At 37.4% G+C, this 20,517-nt stretch overlaps 1 protein-coding gene across 2 annotated transcripts in view; it reads right to left on the bottom strand.

Annotated features, from left to right (window-relative positions):
* Nucleotides 1–21: 21 nt before the first annotated feature.
* Nucleotides 22–20,517, bottom strand: part of Cxadr (CXADR Ig-like cell adhesion molecule) — a 56,285-nt gene continuing 35,789 nt past the window's right edge. The window contains exons 5-8 of one of the 2 annotated variants that reach the window (XM_070030496.1): nucleotides 19,444–19,566; nucleotides 18,589–18,727; nucleotides 16,384–16,567; nucleotides 22–423 (exon numbers count right to left, since the gene is read on the bottom strand). In XM_070030496.1, coding sequence (XP_069886597.1) covers nucleotides 382–423; nucleotides 16,384–16,567; nucleotides 18,589–18,727; nucleotides 19,444–19,566 — 488 coding nt within the window. In that variant the 3' untranslated portion in view covers nucleotides 22–381. Of the gene's footprint in view, nucleotides 424–12,128; nucleotides 16,568–18,588; nucleotides 18,728–19,443; nucleotides 19,567–20,517 lie in introns of those variants that run through there. The other variant, XM_070030494.1, reaches the window with a different exon arrangement.

Here is a 20,517-nt window from a genome sequence, read left to right as displayed (position 1 = left end):
TCAGTATTTCCTTCAAAAAGTCAACTTTTTATTAAATCCCCAAAGATTATATACCAAAGTAGACATAAAAAAGTCCAAAATTTTTTTTAAAAGTCCAAAATGTTTAATCATAATAGTTGATTAAAAATATAAATATATAATTTCTTTTAACTATCCAAGCCATTATACATAGACTTTTTCTCAATGGAAATTTAGTCCATTGTCATTTGATCTGCCATCTGATTTACATGCCTTAATACTATGAATAAAACGTTCTTGCAGCTGTTCTATAATCTGTTCCTTTTGCTTTTTTTTTTTTTTTCAAAAAATAAAAGTCTTCATACTAGAGTTTGGAAATAAAGTCAAATAGCACATTTCATATTCTTCAGTAGTCCTTCATGCTTATACCACTGTAGGTCCATCAGTCTTGTAAGTATACTTCAACTACAAAAGGAAAAAAAGACACATCTATAACATGGTAAGTGGTAACTTTAGGATTTTTTTTGTTTAGGAGTTTTATTTTGGGGTTTTTTCTTTTTGGTTTGGGGTGGTTTTTATGGTGCTAATACTCTGGCTAAACTCGGGAACAGGGCGTTGTCCCTTAGTTTTTTCCATCCATGGCTGGTGCTCTACCACTTCAGTCACAGCTCTACTTCTGGCTTGTTGATAATTAATTGGAGATAAGAGTCTCATGGAATGTTCTATATGAGCTGGCTTAGAACTGTAATTCTCAGCCTCCTGAGTAGTTAGGGTTGCAGGTCGGAGCCACGGACATTAGTAGTATATAAAAAATAAAGTCAGCTGTACTGTTCCCATCACCCTCATCTTTAAACTTTTTTTTCTCAACCGTGGGGCTTGACCTCTGGGCCTGGGAACTGTCCCTCAGCTCCTCAGCTCAAAGCTAGAACTCTACTACTTGAGCCACAATGCCACTTCTGGTTTTCTGCTGGTTAATTGGAGATAAGAGTCTCACAGACTTTCCTGCCCAGGCTGGCTTTGAACTTTGATCCTCAGATCCCAGCCTCCTGAGTAGCTAAGATTACAGGTGTGAGCCACCAGCACCCTAGCTTAGTACAATGATTTTGACAAATCTATCATAGGGCATGGTGCTGCATGTCTATAATCTCACAACAGAGAGCCAAGGTGTGAGAATTACTTGAGTTTAGAAGTTCAAACTTGGTTAACATATCAAGACCCCATCTCAGTTTTCATCCTAAAATGAATTTATCTTGTAATGCAGATTTTCACCAGGAAAAAGTTTCCAGAGTAATAAAATTTCCAGAGTATTGTGTCTTAGAAATACATTAAAGTTGTACATGGCTTAAACTCAGTGACATAAACTAGGCAGGTCTACAGTTTACAAGTATTTCCAGCCAGCTGCTGGTAATTTGAAAGGTCACACAACTTGCTTTAATAGTAATAGCCAAGTGTTATCACAAACTTTTTTCTTTTTTTTGTGATTTAATGGGGTTTACAAAGACAATACTCGTGCCAAAAATCTTTCCATATATTCTGGGATTTAGGAGAAAGGCAATAATATCTTTGTATTATAGATCGCACCTCAGCATTGACACATTGTACCAGAAAGTTGTACAAACCACAAGTTACAAGGAGGGTCTCATGCAATTCTTATGTAAAATATGTGTACCTTTTTCACTGCAGAAATTATCACCTCCCCATCTAACTACATCAGCCCATCTTCCAAGTGTGTTTTCTTTTCACTTACAATTATAACCCAAGTACCAAAATGGAAGCATTAATCCTTATCCAAAGCTACTTGTAGTAGCTACAACACTCCTACAGGGTAGTTTGATGTTTATTCCATGAATATATATAGCACAAAAGAAAGTATCCACTTAGTTTCTATCTTCAGTGAAGCTATAGAAAGGGCTTATAATGGAAGACTTTTTGCTTAAATTTCATAGGACTTGAAAAATACCAACTCCAGTGGTACTCCCTAGACACTATGGTCAAAATGAACTGTACAACTTGTAGGTGAGATGGGAGGAAGGGGTGACATTGTCCAAAAAGAAATGTACTCATTACCTGGCTTACAGCAACTGTGTACACCACCTTTGTAATCCCTTAAAAAATACCATCAGGTATAACTTAGCTGTAGTTTGGGTACCATATAATTCATGTGTGTGTGTGTATATATATATATATATATATACACACATACATATATATGTATATACACATACGAAGTTTATAAAATAATCCATAAGGAAGATGTGTGAAAAGCATTTCACAATTTAATATATTTAATATATCATTTAATATATCATTTCACAATTTGGGTGCCATAATAAATTATCAACTTGAATAGTAATTAAATGCAAACTAAAATACATTTACTTTGGCAGTCATAAGAGTAATAATGTCCAGTTTAAATGTTACACACCATATATATGTGTTGAAACATCACATGAAACCATCCCTACAAATATGTATTTTGGGTTATAAATTGGTAAAAATCAGTAAACTTAAAAATAATTCCCATATTGTTGAGCCTCTATGGGGAAATAGTCCCCCTCTGTGTATTAGTAGAGTTGTGTGGGTTTCTTAAAGGGTAGTTATAGCTTTTTAAAGTGTATGTTCTCACAGTTCCACTTCCAGCTTTTTGGTGATAATTAGAGGTAAGAGTCACACAGACTTTCTTTGCTTTGAACCTTGATCCTGAGATCTTAGCCTCCTAAGTAGGCAGGATTATAGGTATGAGCCACCAGCAAGAATCTTGTGAAAAAAGTCGGGCGCTGGTAGCTCACGCCTGTAATCCTAGCTACTCAGGAGGCTGAGATCTGAGGATCTCGGTTCAAAGCCAGCCTGGGCAGGAGAGACCGTGAGACTCCTATCTCCAATAAATCACCAGAAAACCAGAAGTGGCGCTGTAGCTCAAGTGGTAGACCGCTCGCCTTGAGCTGAAGAGCTGAGGGACAGCGCCCAGGCCCAGAGTTCAAGCCCCACGACCGACAAAAAAAAAATCTTGTGAAGAAAATGTTCTTTTGTCTCTTGTAAAATTTATCACTTTATTAAATTATAACACAAATGAGTATCTGAATCAAAAGAGAACTTTAAATAAAATACATTTTTAGAAACCAAAAAAAAAAAAAAAAATGTATGTTCTAGCCAGGAGCTGGTGGCTCACGCCTGTAATCCTAGCTACTCAGGAGGCTGAGATCTGAGGGATTGCAGTTCAAAGCCAGGCCTGGCAGGAAAGTTCATAAGACTCTTTATCTCCAATTAACTACTGGAAAACTGGAAGTGGCACTGTGGCTCAAGTGGTAGAGCGCTAGCCTTGAGCTAAAGAGATAGCATTGAGGCCCAGAGTTCAAGCCCCATGACCGGAAAAAAAAAAAAAAAAGTATGTTCTTTAACTAAAAAAAAACATTCTTCTAGAAAAGTTGTCATGTGATTTCTCTTGTTATTTTTGTGACAACAAATGGATGGCAAAAATAAGTAATCAACAAAGTTAACATTTGAGTATCTACTTAAGGAAATACTGTGGAAAATACCATTTATCTAAGAAGTACATTTGTAATGAAAGAGGAAAATAGCAAAAGTTGGGAAGTGAATGTTATATCTAAATGATATCCGTATTGTCTGAAAAAAGAAGTGCCAAGTTTTTACCAGTAGTGTTCTCATAGGCAGGGAAAAGTTGACATGTGTGGGTGATCTTGCTTTTCTATTAGATCGTTATGGTAAGCCATTATTTCCTAGCTGGGGTTAAAAATCAAACATTTTTATGAAACACTTAAGATGAATGGATTTATTAAATACAAATACAATATGTGATATGTTGATAATAGCCTATGGAAGTACTTTCACAAATATATATTATTGATGCCCAAGAATGCTTTCTAAAAAGCATTATTAGCAATAATGATATAACTCATTCATAATACATAAGATCGTGAAGCCAATAAAAGAATCGTGGGTCTACTGTAGTTGAAATAATGTCAATGACAGTTTATGTCAGGGGTGAAAATAAGTAGAAAGGGAAGGATAATAATAGAACTTAGTTTATTAGAGTGAGCTGATTTATGTAAAGGCTGGAAAGTATTGAATGCTCAGTAAGTTTTACTATGTTAACAAAGTTTGTTTGGGACGAATATGAATATAAAAAATAACAGAATTCACCTAAATTCATGACATGTTACCATGATAGTTTATATGTGCATGTACATATGAAGTATTTTATCTAGCAAAATTAAGTTGTGCCTTCTTTCTTAGGACAGGTGTATGTGTGTCTAATAATACTACTTTACATATTCAAGTAGGTCATCTCGGGTGTTCTATCTACAGAACTTCAAACCCAGATACTGTGATTTCAGGATCACGTGCTTTTAAAAGCTATATCCAAAGTTATGAAGATAATTAGCATCATCATTAAACCATTAATAATAGTAAGCATTATTTTTTATTGTTTAGAAAACAAATTATTTTGATAACCTTTAGACCAGATTTGTGAGAAAAAACCAATCACTTATAAAATTATTGGCCACAAGAGGGCATCAAATATTCTTCTCCAGTGTCAAAGCTAAAGGTTGGATTACAAATACACATGCCCTTTCTCTGAAAAATATTAGTGGTTACAGGGTAAAGGACCATTTTTCCTGTACGTTTGTGTATAGAAATTCCTATATATAAAAATGTATACACACACAGAGGCATAAAGAAAATATCATCCAAGCCCACTAAAATATAGTCACTGTTTATATTTTAGAGGGTGGAGAAGCTTATTTTTATACCCCCATACTGTTATTTAAAAAAGGTAGGGGGAGAGGGGCAGGCACTGGTGACTCATGCAATCTGAGGATCACAGTTTGAAACTAGAAAGTTCCTGTGAGACTCATCTCTTAATTAACCACCAGAAAGCCAGAATGGAGCTGTGGCTCAAAGTGGTAAGCTCTATGAGCAAAAGAGCTGAGGGACAGTACTTAGGCCCTGAGTTCAAGCTACACAACCAACAAGAACAAAAACAAAATTATGATTACAAGTAAAAATTATGGGATGTTTTATTACCTATTTTTTTCAAAAATGATCTTAATGTTATTCATAACTATATGTGCCTTAACTGATTTAGTCTTCAGTATTATATAATAAACTATGGATCTCCTTGACAGTCTTTCCATCCAGTATAAGAGTACTCCTTTAAGATCTAAGAATAGAGACTAAGTTCCTAACACATGTCAACTGTTTGAATTTACACATAGTATATGTACTGTAGGCCATACATTTATCAAATTAATAAAACTGTAAAGTTTAATAAGAACAACCAGCCTGATTAACCATCTCATTAATCTCAATAGAAAAAAATTTCAGGAGGTGGTGCTGTAGCTCAAGTGGTAGAGCGCTTGCCTTAAGCTGATGAGCACAGGGACACACCCAGGCCCAAAGTTCAAGTCCCACGACCAACCAAAAAAAAAAAAAAATCCCAACACTTCTATAGCAGTAGTACTAATACAGTACACTCATCAGAGATGACAGCAAGTCTTAGTGAGACTTACAGCTCATGACACAGTGCTTGACTAGCAGATGCAAGTCACTTGATCCCAAGAACTAAAAAAAAAAAAAATTAAGTTTTTTTCTGTCTTTATTTAAAATGACTGTTAGATGGAAAATAATTCTTTTTGTTATCTGAATTAGTGGGTGAATCAGAATTCAGTTTCCTTCTTTTGTGTAATTATAAGCCACTAATTCTCTCTGCTGGCTGTGTATACGAGACACAAGGCCAGTTATTCTAGATACACAGGAAGCTGAGATCTGAAGATCACTGAAGCCAGACTGGGCAAACCAACTTCAAGACTCTGAACTCCAATGAACCAGCAAAAACCCAGAAGTGGATATGTGGCTCAAAGGGTAAAGTGCCTGATATCAATGATAAGATGAGCGAGAACTAGAGGCCTTCAATCCAAGCCCCAGCAATGGGTGTGTACATGCATGCACTCATGCACACACAGACACACACTGACACACGCACACAGAGAAAGAGAGCAAATAAGGGATGGATGGTCTGCACTGAACAGTACTGCTGAGATATTTGGGGGATTCGTTTTGTGTTTTGGTGGTAGGGGGATGTACTAGGGTTTGACACAGCCTAAAGACTGCTAGGCAGACACACTTTGTTGCTGAGCCATGCCTCCACATTTTTTTGCACTGGTTATCTTGAGTAAAGTCTTGCTCCTCCCTACTCCCCCCTCCACTTGGACCACAAAGCTCATATCTTACTCCCCATTATAGCTGGAATGACAGCGATATGCTACAACACCCAGCTTCTTCTGTTGACCTTCAATTTCACAAGCTTCTCTGCCTAGACTGGCTTGAAACTGTGATTCTCCCGATCTCAGCCACCTACATGGCTGGAATGAAGGCATGTGCCTTTGTGCCTTGCTGTTGGTTGTTAAGAGGTCTCTTGAACTTTTCTAACCAGGCTGGCGTCAAACTTACATCTTCCTGATCTCAGTTTCCTGATTAGCACATCACTTTACTGCCAAATTCTTGCTTGATGTGCATACCTGATGTTCACAACTCTCTTGTGTATGTGTACGTGTGTGTACTTTTTAAGTAGTACATCTGTCCAAACTAATACAACATGATCTATAATACAACAATCAAGCTGTCATTACGGGGGGGAAAAAAGCACAGACATTTATGACATACAGTAGTGAATGGAAGGTTCAGACCCAAGATAGAAATATTATCTATGTTCAGTTGTTTGTTTCACAGGTAGCCCAGGCTGGCTTGAAACTTGCTATATCACCAGGAGAACTTGAGTTTGTGACCCGCTTGCCCTCAGCTCCCTAAGTATTGGGATTACAGTTTTGTATCACCATGTTCAGCAGAAATAATATTAATATTGTGCAGTGAAGACCATATTTTAAAATGTGGCACATAAGAATTCTGAAAACACCATTGTGATTTTCAATACTGATAAAGTTACGTCAGAGGTGATTGCTATGCAGGGTTAAGTCCCATCTCTCTTTCCTGACAGATAAGGTGTAGCAGTGAGAAAGGTATCAGTGACTCCATTACAAATGAAATATCCCTTAGATATTTCAAATGTGTTAGATATATCAATGTTTTTTAGTCATCAACTTTTTGGTGGACAAATGCTCCTGGGCTTATGTTTATTTTGTTGAAAATATTGTAAATTAAAATGTATTCAATATGCTTAACCTACAGAACATTATAGGTAAGCAACATGTACATGACAGAATGCCATTTCATGACCACATGGCCGAATGGGAACACTGGCCTAGCATCAGGAGTATTACACCACATGCAGGAAAACCTTGAAATTCAAATTATTATTTCTACTGAAAGCTTACCATATTTGTGCCATATAGAGAAAAAAAAGGGGGGCGGGAACCCTGTCAGATGACCGTAAGTCAGGGACTGTAGAAATTTTCTGGGCTAGCATTAGAGATCAGAGGTCAGAGCTTTCTTATCATGGCAAGGCCTGGATTCAATCACCAGTACCACAGAGACATGCACATGCACACACACATTTATCTATTGTATCACAAGCAGGACAACTGGATTCTTATCTTTGTTTAGTGGTGTTAAAAACCAAACCCAGGGTCTTAAGGTACGGGATGCAGGGGGGATTAGAGGGTTAATCACTGTACACTTTAGCTGCATCCCCAGCAGCAGAAAGATTGTGATTTTACTCAGATATGTTGTATACACCATATTTAGTATAACATGTATTGGGTAATCATAATAAATATAACAACTATAAACAAGGACCAAACAAAGCTTGTGAAGTTTTCACTCTCCTTGGGACCACCATGAGCATAAAAATTGTCTACATTTTTTTTTGGGGGGGGGGCCTGGGCGTAGTCCCTCAGCTTTGAATTTGGGGGAAAAAAAATAGATTCAGCTGCATCATGAGTTAGCCTGTCACACACTATTCTAAGCTGGATGTTGGCCGCTGGCACTGTGCGCTCTTAATGTTGCGAAGTAGGACATTTTCCCTCTCATAATCCTAGAACTGTCAACAATAAAAACATGACTAGGAACCAAGAGAATGACCTTGCAATTCTAGATATGGGTAAGATCAAGGACTGCAATGTGAAGAGTGCTGGAAAATTCATACACCTTCCATATTCACTAGTCTTTCAGTTTGACAAGGGGACATGTTATACTCATAGAACCAAGAGAATACAAAATAAAATTGAACACGCTATCAGAGGAAATCTAATCCCTGCCCTGTCAACTAAAAGATACTATCTTCTATGTTCTGGACAAGGTAAAAGTGCCCTGTACAATAGTGAAGGAGGCTTTAGAATTTCTTGTTATGTTATGGGCAAATTATACAGACATTAAGTGAAAAAATAATACTATTAGCTCTACTTTCTTTTTGGATGTTCATGGGCTATTTTAGATGTTAATTTTTTTCTTTTTTTTAGATCTTAAATGTGTGTGATGGTTACAGGATATATAAACCAAATTTTAGGAAATAAATTTGGGGTAACATCATTTCACATTTTCTTCAAAGTATTACTCTTGCGTGCCCACTTTCGCACCAAAACAATACTTAAAACACACACATCGTGTGACCCAAGGTAGCCATACCTAATTTGGTCAGGTTAAAATTCATTTCACTCTTTCTGGCATTAGAGAGTAAGCCAGTGTAAATGATTTAAATAGGCAAATGTTAACAAAGCAATAATATATATGGAAGTCTTTTCTTCAAAATATAATTTAAGGGCTGGGAAGATGGCTCAGTGGTAAAGTGCTTGTCTTGCATACATGAGGCCCTCGGTTTGATTCCTCAGCACCACATAAGCAGAAAAAGCTGGAAGTGCTGCTATGGTTCAAGTGGTAGAGCACTAGCCATGAGCTGAAGATCTGAGGGACAGTGCCCAGGCCCAGAGTTCAAGCCCTATGACCAGCAAAAGAAAAAAAGTGTGTGTGTGTGTGTGTGTGTGCGTAATTTAAAATAATCACTACTATCCCAATTTTCTCATTGGAATTCTTTTTGGACTCTGGGAGGACAGTTTACAGAAAAGGCAACTAGCTATCATTTCTGCTGGGCACAAAATACAGGGTGTTAGCAAGTCATATCAAATGGATTTCAAGCTCTTTTAAATTTGTTGAGCCAAAAGGGGATCCTTTAAGTCCGTAAGTTAGAAGTGTTAAGGCTTGAATAAAGGAGACATTTTGCTTATTCTTGGCTTTTTGTATGTAATCAACTTGAATGAGAAAGGTTTATGCTTGCCCCCAACTCATTTGGAAGCAGGCAAATGTAAAAGAATTTGGGGTTTGAAGTAGCTGCAGTGGTCCACACCTATAATTCTACCACTTTGGGAGGTGTAGGCAGGAAGATCACAAGTTTGAGGCCATTCTGAGACTCTGTCTCAAAATGAAAGAAAGTTAGCATCTGGAGTTAAAGATGCAAAACTTGCTCACTGAGCAGATGAGGAATGAATGGTCTGTGCTTTGTGAACGTACTTGTGATTGAGTGCCTGACACAGCGCCTGGCTGGTATTAGATCGTTAATACATGATGCTTTTTCACTTTAGCTTTTTAATTATTTTGTTTATTGCTGTCTGAGTAATGTGGAGATAGCCTTCTAAGGGGAAAGAGGATTGGAGAACAGAGTGGCTAATGTGTACTGTCTCAATACTGACTGCATCCACCTGGTCACTGCCCTACAAATCTTAGATGGTTTCAAATATATGTGGACATTTTACTGTGCAGAGTTTGCAGAATGACAAGAGTAGGAAACGGATGTGGGGGAGGGGGGATGCTTATCTTACAAAAGATGGTATTTTAGAGAAAGGTTTGTTTATAAACCAGATGCAGAGTAGAAATGACGAAAGACATTAAAAAATATTCCTATGTAATGCTGTTATCTAATTCAATATCATTTTAATAAAACTAACACTCAGGCTGAGCACCAGTGGCTCACTCATGTAATCCTAGTGACTCAAGAGACTGAGATCTGAGGATCACAATTCAGAGCTAGCCTGGGCAGGGAAGTCTCTGACCCTTATCTCCAATTAAACACCAAAAAGCCAAAAGTGGAGCTGTGGCTCAAGTGGTAAAGTGCTAACAGTTCAAGCCCCAGAACTGCACCCTGCCCCAACAAAAGTAATAATACTCCAAAAAGGGTTTGATATCCCAGTCTCAGGCCACACACTTTGTTCTTCACCTGTCTCCTGACTCCTGGTCTAATATTTTTCTAGGAACATGGAATCCTGGCAGTAGGTTCTGAGAGAACTAAGACAGGAAAGAAGGCTAGAATGAGGACGGGGCTCCTTCCCACTCCACACGGTTACCTCTCAGGAAAACACCCACCATGGAAGCGGGAAAGGACTACAACAGCTAACTCTTACCTACCCAAGCCCTGTTCCCTCTCTGAAAGATGGCCACAATGCCCGAGATGAATCTTTGTAAAAAGCATTTATTATTATTCAGCATTTGTCATTCTAAAAGACATCTCATTACCTTTTTTTTTAATTTTTGCCAGTCCTGGGGCTTGAACTCTGGGCCTAGGCACTGTCTGAGCTCATTGTTGCTCAAGGCTAGCACTCCACCACTTGAGCCACCATGCCACTTCCAGCTTTTTCTGTGATTAATTGGAGATCAGAGTCTCAAACTTTCCTGCCCAGGCTGGCTTCAAACGGCAATCCTCAGATCTCAGCCTCCTGAGTAGCTAGGCATATAGGCATGAGCTACAGGTGCCCTGCACGAATACGCTTTTTTAAGTTTTTGAAAATTAAGAAATGGCTTTTTTTCCCCCAAAACATCTAAGCAAGTCTTCCTAAATTCTCATACCAAAAATAATATAGGAAAGATGAAGACGGTCAAATGGAGATACTAAATACAAAGTAATCAGATAGATAGACAGATTATCTGTTAAGAGCTACAAGATTAAAAATATGGTCCAAATTAACAAGTATTATATTTAGTAGTTTCACTTAGCATATTTTATTAAAATCTGGATCCTGTGAAACTATTTTATGGCTTCTCAGCTACCAGAAATGCAAAGAATATTTGTTCTGCCAGTTCTCTTTAAAATCTTCCAGCATACTGTTAAGCAATAAACAGTATTCCAACATACTTGCTTCTAAATCTGTGCCCTGATCTCTTAATGTAGAATGCAGTGTAGAAAATTTCACATGAATATAAACCATTGGTTCTCAAGTGGAAGTGACTTGCCTCCTGCCCTGAGGAGACACTTGGCAATGTTAGTGAATACTTGCACTGTCAACAACTGTAGGAGTGAGAGGGTTGGGTACGGCTGCTATCTACAGGGAAGAAGCCAGGTGGGGTAATAACCCTAAAATTCACTGGAGTCCACTACAGTTACTCAGCTCAAAGTGCTGATTGATAGGTACCATGGTTCAAAAAACTTTAGTAAAACAGTCCCCAACACATCTTCCTACAGAAGTGTTAACACCTCCATGTGATTTTGCCTAAAGTCAGCATTTCCAGTCGGTGGAAATAGCTCGTAAATTATAATAAGCTGTTGTTGCTATGATATGAAAGTTTATGTTCTCTTAAAATTCCTATGTTGAAACCTTAACACTTCATGTGATACGTACGGGTGGGCCTTGGGAACTTGACAGAGTTATGAGGGCTCTCTATGAATTGAATGGGTATCTTGACAAAAGAGTCTGGAACAAGTTCCTTTTTCCCTTACATCTGCGAGCACACAGCAAGAGGTGACATTTTTGAAGTCGAGAGTGAAGTCCTATCAGAAGATATAGATCTTCAGGTACACCTCAATCTTTGATTTGCCAGCCTGCAAGAACTGTAAGCAACTAATTTCTGTTGTTTAGAAGTCACCTAGCCTAAGGTGCCTTTTCAAAGTAACAGAAGTGGACTGTGACAGATGTGCACTTATTTGGTGCATATGTCTACTCATTTTTTATTCCTCTGAAAAACTGAGTTTATACTGTAAATACTAAAATGTCAGAATATTACATATTGTCATGTAAGTGGGGAAATATTTGCCTGACATGTTTTCATTGATTTGTGATTCTTCCAACATTTATTCTTCCTGTTTGAAAGCATATACAGTGTAGTAAAGGAAACCTTGACACAGGAAAGCAGGAAGAAATACTATAAATAAGCTGTAGTGGACATTTGTTTAAAGGCAAAATAAAGTCACACCACAACCAGAGAACTGCTTTCTTGATTTTATTTCAAAAGTACACAAGGTCACAAAACTAAGAGCGAGTTTTCATTTTGTTTTAACAAAATTTTTTCTTACAGTCTTTAAAATCTGCACCATTGGATATGTAAGTCAGATATTTTAAATATAAAATCTGAAATTGACACTGTCAGTGTTCCATTTTTGCAAATGTAAAGTGTCAAAGTACATTTTTCAGTAGTACAAATGTATTTATTCATCACTAAAATTCACAGGGACAATTAGTGAATTGTAAATTGTGGTTCTCTTAACTTCTGTCAAGTTAGCAGAAGACACAAAGCTCCTTCTTGGATGAAATCTTTCATGTACATGACCAAAACCAACAACTGGTAGTTGCTATAGTCTTTTTGTTTTGTTTTGTTTTGTTTTTTTGGTAGGGTTGGAACTCAGGATCTGGGTGCTGTCCCTGAGCTCTTTCACCCAAGGTTAGTATTCCTATTACTTGGCGCGACAGTACTTCTAGTTTTGTGGTGGTTGATTAGAGATAAGAGTCTCACAGACTTTCCTGCCTTGATTGGCTTTGAACCACATTCCTCAGATCTCAGCCTCCTGAGTAGCTAGGATTGTAGGCAAGAGCTACCTGTGCCTGGCTACTATATTCTTAAATTACAAAAGAGAACAAACATTTTGTACAATTTGATTTTAATTAAGAGGCTAGTGTTACCATCCACAGGATAAATTGTCAGCCTTCTGTAGAAAAAGATAAGCAGATCCACAATTCACCAACTTATTCCTTACTGTTCCCTGCTCAGTTATTTTAGTGTCAAAGTAGGCAAACAAGAGATTCTATTGCAAAACATGTTGCCTTTATTGCTGCAATATCCAAAGACATTTGAAATATTAAAACTTGCCCAGAACATTTGTGCCACTAAACACAACATTATAAAGATATATGTACATATTTATAATATATAATGTCACAAGACACTAAAAAGTAAAAATTGGGTCAACACTTTCTACAAAGCACTCTGTATGTGACACAACAAAGCATTAACCACATAAAACATGGACCTTTTTTCTTTTTCACACTGAAATAAGGCATGTGAAAACCCTAAACAGTGCTGCGGGAAAACTACAAACATTCATAACTTCAGTTTACATGCTGCACACACACCCAGAAATTGAGAACAGTTGTTTTAGGAAGCACTATATTACAGAATTTGAAAGCCAACTTCATGCAATGGGTTCTTAACATTTCATCAAGATGCTGACTTGCCTTTTCACTTGCTCCCAAGTTTCTTACATTGTCTAACATTATCTTTGTCGTCACATACTTCTTTTCTTTTATTTTCGTTGGTATTAGAGATCAACTCCAGGCCTTTGTGTATGCCAGGCAAGCATTCTACTACAGAGCTCTATCGCCAGGCCTTGGGTTTCTTGAGACTGATTTCACTAGTCTAAGAGGGCCTGAAACTCTCCATCCTCCTGCATCTGTGCTGGGATTACAGGTGTCAACTACACCTGACAGAAATCAGTTATTGGTTTATATACAAATGTATACCAAGAATTATTTGGACTTTTTTCCAATTAAATTCCCCTAAGACCTATTCAGGCTGTGTTTCCATTGTAACAAACCCTTGACAAATAACTCAATTTAAAAATTTGTACAGAGTAATTTGTAAGTGCAACCAATAAGAGAACATTCTCAGAGAATGGGAAGCTAAGAAGGAAATATTAATAAGATTGTCAATAAGAAAAAGAATATGTGTAAACTACTTCATATTCAAAGCACAGAACTATATAACACATATTATTATTTCTCTTTAAATTATCCTATGAAAATTTAACCTAACTGTACCTCAGGTACAATGTAGATCCAGTTTGGTTACTAACTGGTGCTATAAGCCTAAAACGAAATTGTGTCATCTAATCTTAATCACAACCAAGAAGTCTGTTATGGTTACACTATTTTTTTTTCACAAGTTTGTTTTTCATATTCTAGTTTGTATGAATCTGAACTAATACATTTCCTGGGAAAGATTTTGTGAGAGTTGGCATTAGATAAATATGTAGTCTAAGGGAAAGACAATCTTGCACCCATCTACTTTCTGTGTAATTTCTACTTAGATTGACAGCATAATCTGCATGAAAATCAGAGATAGGCTAAATCTAAACATCTTCATTATTAAATTGTGTTGTTGTTTTTCTTACAATGCCTTATAAAACAGGCCAAATATATACCTTTCAAAAATAGCTATTATAAAAGTAGAAACACAGTCAAAGAGTGTTGGGATCATTAAAAATTTTAAATCCTCAGGAATAACATCATCACTGATGCTACAAGGGAAAACAACAGGAGGAGGAGAAAGAGGAGGTGGTGGAGGAGGAGGAGGAGGAGGAGGCAAGAGTAAACGGAAGAGGATAGAAGGTGTCACAGTGCTGTGTTTGAGAAACAGTAGTACCTTCACCACTAAGCACCTGCGGTAGGTGACAGCCAGCTCATAGGCACCAGAAAGTCATCACAGAAATCAAATTACCCCCAAAAGGCACAGATGAAAATGTTAACACAAGTATAAAAGGTAATTTTATGTAAAGAACCTAGTTTTTAAAAAATGCTTCCAAGGATGTAAAACTGTACACTAATCCATCACATAAACATCTGCCTTAAGTTTACCATTACAAAGTATACACAGTACTCTGCCTAATCGTAAATACATGCCGGCATATTTATAATGTAGCGTTGACCACCACAGCACCCAAAGAGATGAACAGAAACCAACTCCCTACTAAAATCTAGGGAAAAGGTTTGGAGCTAATGCAATAATTTATTACAGACCTTATTTACTATAAAGAAAACTGTTGGCTCAATATACTATCTCCACGCTCCCTTGTAATCTGAAGGGAAATAAAAAAATTCACTTTCTTCTACTAAAACAGCACTTAACACATTTGGCAACTAGGAGTATTCCTTTCACCCCTTGTTCTTTTCTTTTAATAAGAGAAAGTTAAGATTGAAACTTTCTCAAAGCTCAGCTTGATTTGCTGATCGCCACCAAGACAAGTTTGGCCTCATACTAGCAAGTGTCCACATTCTTCCATGTCTGGAATTCGGAATGGAGGGAAGCTACTTGCCTAAAACGTATTTGATCGCTGAGTTTAGAATAAACACATCCTTCTGGGGCTGGATTCAAAAGAGTAAGCTTAGGATTGGACTACATGTTTCTAAAATTAAAAAGTACACTTAAGATTTACATTTCATAATTAGAGGCAAGTTCAATCTATAATTGTCAGATAATAAACAAGTTATAATATTTTCTTAATAGAAAGACACCATCAAAAGTGAGGAGCAGTGTATGGTTGGGGATGGTGAAATATTATATCCTAGTGTAGCGGGCCACGACAGGCCTGGACGCCACGGACCACCCATGCATTAATGATTCTATCCTCACTGTTGCTCTGAAGGTGTCACTGATATGTGTGTGACAGGTATTCCTTTACCACAATGTATAAACCAGGTTACTATGTCCTTTTTCCTTTTCAGTTAATTAAATGATTAAGAAATCATTTCTGAGCCAAGAATGATAGTGCACAGCTGTAATCCCAGCATTTGGGAAACTGAGGAAAATTGAGAGGCTACCCTGGGCTACATAACAAGACCCTGTCTCAAATTTCTATGAATGATTTGGAAGTAAAACTAGTCCTTTCTAAAAACACTGTAGTTTCTTGTACTATTAGAGATACTCCAAGTACATTTAGAGTTTTCAAAGAATATTCAGAAATAAGTACAAACATAGCAAAGTTAATTTCCCAGAGATTTTTAACTAATTTTAACTAATTTGGGGAACACCACTGGGTCATAAATAAATGAGACAGACCTCCTAAAATGCCTTCAGCATCACCTATTATTCAAAGTGCTACATCTTTTACTTCAGTACTCATATTCAGATACCTTTATAATCAACCTCTAAGAAAATCTATCTTTTTCCCCAGATGGTGACTTTCTTTACAATCTATATAATGCTCTTTTTTTTTTCCCAATAGAACCAAACAAAATTCTGTGAACATTTCTGTTTGTTAAATGTTTTTTCTGAGATATTTTGAGGCTGTTGACAAAATTTAGAGTGAATAGGATTCTGTAACAAGAGAATAAAAGAAACACAGAGTAAAAAAAAAAAAAAAAAAAAAAAAAAAAAACACAAAGAAGTACAGGGGCTCTATACGATAGACCCATCCTTGCTCTGTGCTGGAATCATCACTGGAATGGCTCCCATTCGACTTAGATTAGGGACAGCTACCTTGGCAGGAGCAAGAGTAGGACTCTGAGGAGCACGGTCAAAGTCTTCGCTTGGTACTTGGTTATAGGGAGTCTTGGAATAACCTTCCATGTTAGAAGGAGACATAGATCCCAGCGATGAATGATTGCTTCCAATATAGCTTCTGGCAGTGGACGTCCGGCTCTTGGGGGGGGGCACATCTTCCCTGAAAAGCAACATCCCCCAAAACAAGTTAAAAGAACCAATTTCTGCAAACATAGACTTAGGTAAGGTATTAGTTTATGAGTAAGGATGTTGTGTAAGGGGCACAGTAAAAACAAGCCCAAAAAGGGCATAATATCTTGAGTGATGTACTTGTTCCCATGTATTAAATAAAGAGAATGAAATATGGCCTTTATGCACAGATGGGAATGATTTTACCATATTGCCTTGTTAGAAACAAGTATCAAGTAGTTTCAGATGATCAGTGAAGATCCATTCATTAAAGTCAGAACATTTTCGAGTTGCTAAAATACTAATATATACACATATATGTGTTAGTGATATATTATATATATATAAAGTATGCATTACACATATATTTATTTCTCAATAAAAAAATACACTTGTACAATGAAAGACATCTAAGACTTTAGATGAAAACATTGTAGATTTCAGTTTCCAATAACTGTGAATTTAGGCATAAGAATTTTCATATCACTGACAAAGAATATAAACCTCAGTGACTTTAGGTGCACTTAAAAAATACAATTGTTGCCGGGCGCTGGTGGCTCACGCCTGTAATCCTAGCTACTCAGGAGGCTGAGATCTGAGGATCGCGGTTCAAAGCCAGCTGGGGCAAGAGAGACCGTGAGACTCCTATCTTCAATAAAACCACCAGAAAACCAGAAGTGGCGCTGTAGCTCAAGTGGTAGAGTGCTTGCCTTGAGCTGAAGAGCTAAGGGACAACGCCCAGGCCCAGAGTTCAAGCCCCACGACCGACCAAAAAAAAAAATACAATTGTTCAGACCAGACCCCAGATCTATCAAATGTCTGTCATAGTGCGAAAGAATTTAAATCATGTGTTACTGTGTGTGTGTGTGTGTGTGTGTGTGCGCGCACATGTGTGTACATGCATATATGTGTTCAGGTCCTGGGCACTGTCCCTGAGCTTTGTTGCTCAAAGCTAGTGCTCTACAACTTGAGCCACAAGCTCCAAGAGTACAAATGGATTTTCTTGCCTAGGCTGGTTTTGAACTGAAATCCTCTGATCTTAGCCTCCTTAGTAGCTAGTTCCTGTTATTATTTTTTTAAGTTCTGTAATCTAATTTGTAGAATATCTGTAAAGATAATCCAGGGATGGTGGTTTACCACTATAGTTTGAGGCCAGCCTAAGCTACAGAGTTTCAAAAACCAAAAAGATTTCACTATGAATAGTTCTACAATACTAGTATCACTTGATGTTATCAGGTTTTGTTTTTTTTTTGTTTTTTTGTTTTTTTGTTTTTTTTTTTGGGGGGTCCGATCGTGGGGCCTGAACTCTGGGTCTGGGCGCTGTCCCTCAGCTCTTCAACTCAAGGCTAGAGCTTGAACCACAGGGCCACTTCCGGCTTTTTTCTTTTTGCTTATGTGGTGCTGAGGAATCGAACCCAGGGCATCACGCATGCAAGGCAAGCACTCTACCACTGAGCCACCTTCCCAGCCCCTATAAGGTCATTTTTAAAACATCAACATCTGCCCATTTTCTGAAAACTTTATTCCTGCCCCTTTATTATAAAAAGGCAGACAGTCTTACCGTAACTATTTTGTAACAGTACTCAAAATAGGGCTTTAAGAAAACTTGAGGGTCGGGCTGGTAAGGTGGCTCAGTGGTAGAGTGCTTGCCTTGCATGCATGAGGCCCTGGGTTCAATTCCTAGCACCACGTAAGCCGAAAAAAAAAAAGCCAGAAGTGGCACTGTGGCTCCAATGGTAGAGTGCTTGCCTTGAGCTGAAGAGCTGAGGGACAGCGCCCAGGCCCAGAGTTCAGGCCCCACGACCGGACTCCCCCACCCCCAAAAAAAAGAAAAGAAAACTGACAAGTGGTTTGGACCTATGAACCTGAAAGTGGGAAGTAAATGCATCAAAATGTGTTAAAGGGAGGAACCAAAATGTTCACCCATCCTAAAACAGTAAAGTTAAGAGAACTAATCCTTAGAAACAGAATAGATTCCATGTATCTCTTGTAGCTGCTGCTCCATTTTATTACCTTATATCATGATGAACTTCCTTTTCATATTTTTCTTCTCTGCGCTTTTTGTGGCAGCAGAAGATGATAATACTGATAAGTAGAAGGGCAAGCAAAGTTCCTATAACCGCTCCTGCAATCGTTCCAGCTCGATTCGTTGCTAGAATAAGATAATAACAATATTTCAAAAGTCCATGGGACAACTATGATATTGAAGGTAGGCTACTCACTGATAAGAGTGATTTCATTGGATCTATTAATTTTAAGAGACAAATTATACAACCTTCTATATCCCAGAGAGAAAAACGTATAAATAGTATTTTCTTCTGAACTCTGTTCTAGCATCAAGATGAAAACGAGATGAAAATGAATAGAACTTACTTAATATTGAAATCTATCTTAGTTAATACACAAGACATTTAGAGAGTGAGGGAAGGGGTGACATTGTCCAGTAAAAACTGTGCTCTGACTTATATAACCGTAACCCCTGTACCTCACCTTTATAATAATAAAAGTTTTTAAGAAAAAAATTTTTAAAAGAATGTGCTCATTACTTATGTAACAATAACCCCTTTGTACATCACCTTTATAATCACAATTTAAAAAAGTTTAAGAGTTTCTTTAAGCTGCTCATACTTGTAATGGCTAAATACTATACAAAAGCTAAGTTGACAACTTTGACCTCCTTAATATCATTTTTGGTTTTTACCAATAAAATGTGGAGATTTTCCTCCTCTGTGAAGGAGAAAGGGAACTAACCAAGTCACCAAGTGTTCTAATCAAAGCTAGCTAGTATCCTTTGCCCCTCAACCCATCCTCACTGAGTAAAGGAGGCTCTATAAAGATAACAGAAGTAAACTGATAGAAGATTCTTACGAGGAACAACATCAAGGCGAAGCAGACACTGATCAGAGCCCACTCTGTTCTGGACTGTGCAGCTGTAGGTCCCAGAGTACTCAGAAGTAGCATTTTTGACAGATATAACAGGTGAAGTCATTTCTATGGGGGAAAAAAGCAAACTCAGTTTTACATGATGTATGGTTCTGTCTTTCACCAAGTCTAGCCCTGCTGAATTTGACAGATAATGCATGATGCAAGCAAGCTGCCAGGGAGCCACATGCATCTGTCTACAATTAACAGTCATCCTGAAGCTTCCTGAGATAAAGACAAAAGTTAACCATGATCCTCAGCCACAGAGCCTCAGCTAAAGCATGGGTATCGGTCTGCTGCGTAGCAGTTGCAAACATTTTGCACCACCTCAGACTATTAAAAAAAAAAAAAATCTCAAAAAACAAAAAAAAAAAACCAACAACTCATTCCACAAAGGCTCTTTCATGCAGCAGGAAGATGTGCAAATCCTATTTACCCCACCTAGCCGAGTGAAACATACAAAAGAAAGTCAGAAGTGATGATCCAGTTTGATCTCTAGTTGGAAAAAAAGAGAGAGAAAGAAAACTACTGAACACCAAGGTGGGGTGGACAGAAGAAAGCAGAGCATAGAAATCAGTTTGAACTAAAAGTTCAAGTATAATAAACAAGTAAGTGATCAGATTTGGCCATTTTTTAAACTAGCTAGCTAGTGTGCCACAGGTTTTTAAATGTTTCATTTAAACTTTCAGATATAACACAGGCAAATTACCGTAGCATCAACATGAATCTAGGCAAAACATATAATATTAGCCACTCTCTAATTTATGAACATGAACATTTCGCACTACTTATTAAAGTCTACCTAAAAAGCTAATTCTCAAAGGTAAAATCATTTGTTATTGAAAACTTCCACTCACATAACACTGAGTTGCCATTACAAAATACAGAAAAATTCACATGGTAGCTCTGATTACGCTGTAGAAACGAAAAGTATTTGTGAATTAAAAATATACAATCATATACACATATAAGCACTACTAAATTTAAATCCAAAGCACTGGCACATGATAAAATTTGTAT

This window comes from Dipodomys merriami, unplaced genomic scaffold (assembly GCF_024711535.1).
Source record: "Dipodomys merriami isolate MVZ:Mamm:240054 unplaced genomic scaffold, mDipMer1.0.p SCAF_2, whole genome shotgun sequence".
NCBI lineage: Eukaryota > Metazoa > Chordata > Mammalia > Rodentia > Heteromyidae > Dipodomys > Dipodomys merriami.
This window is presented reverse-complemented; position numbering and strand designations above follow the sequence as displayed.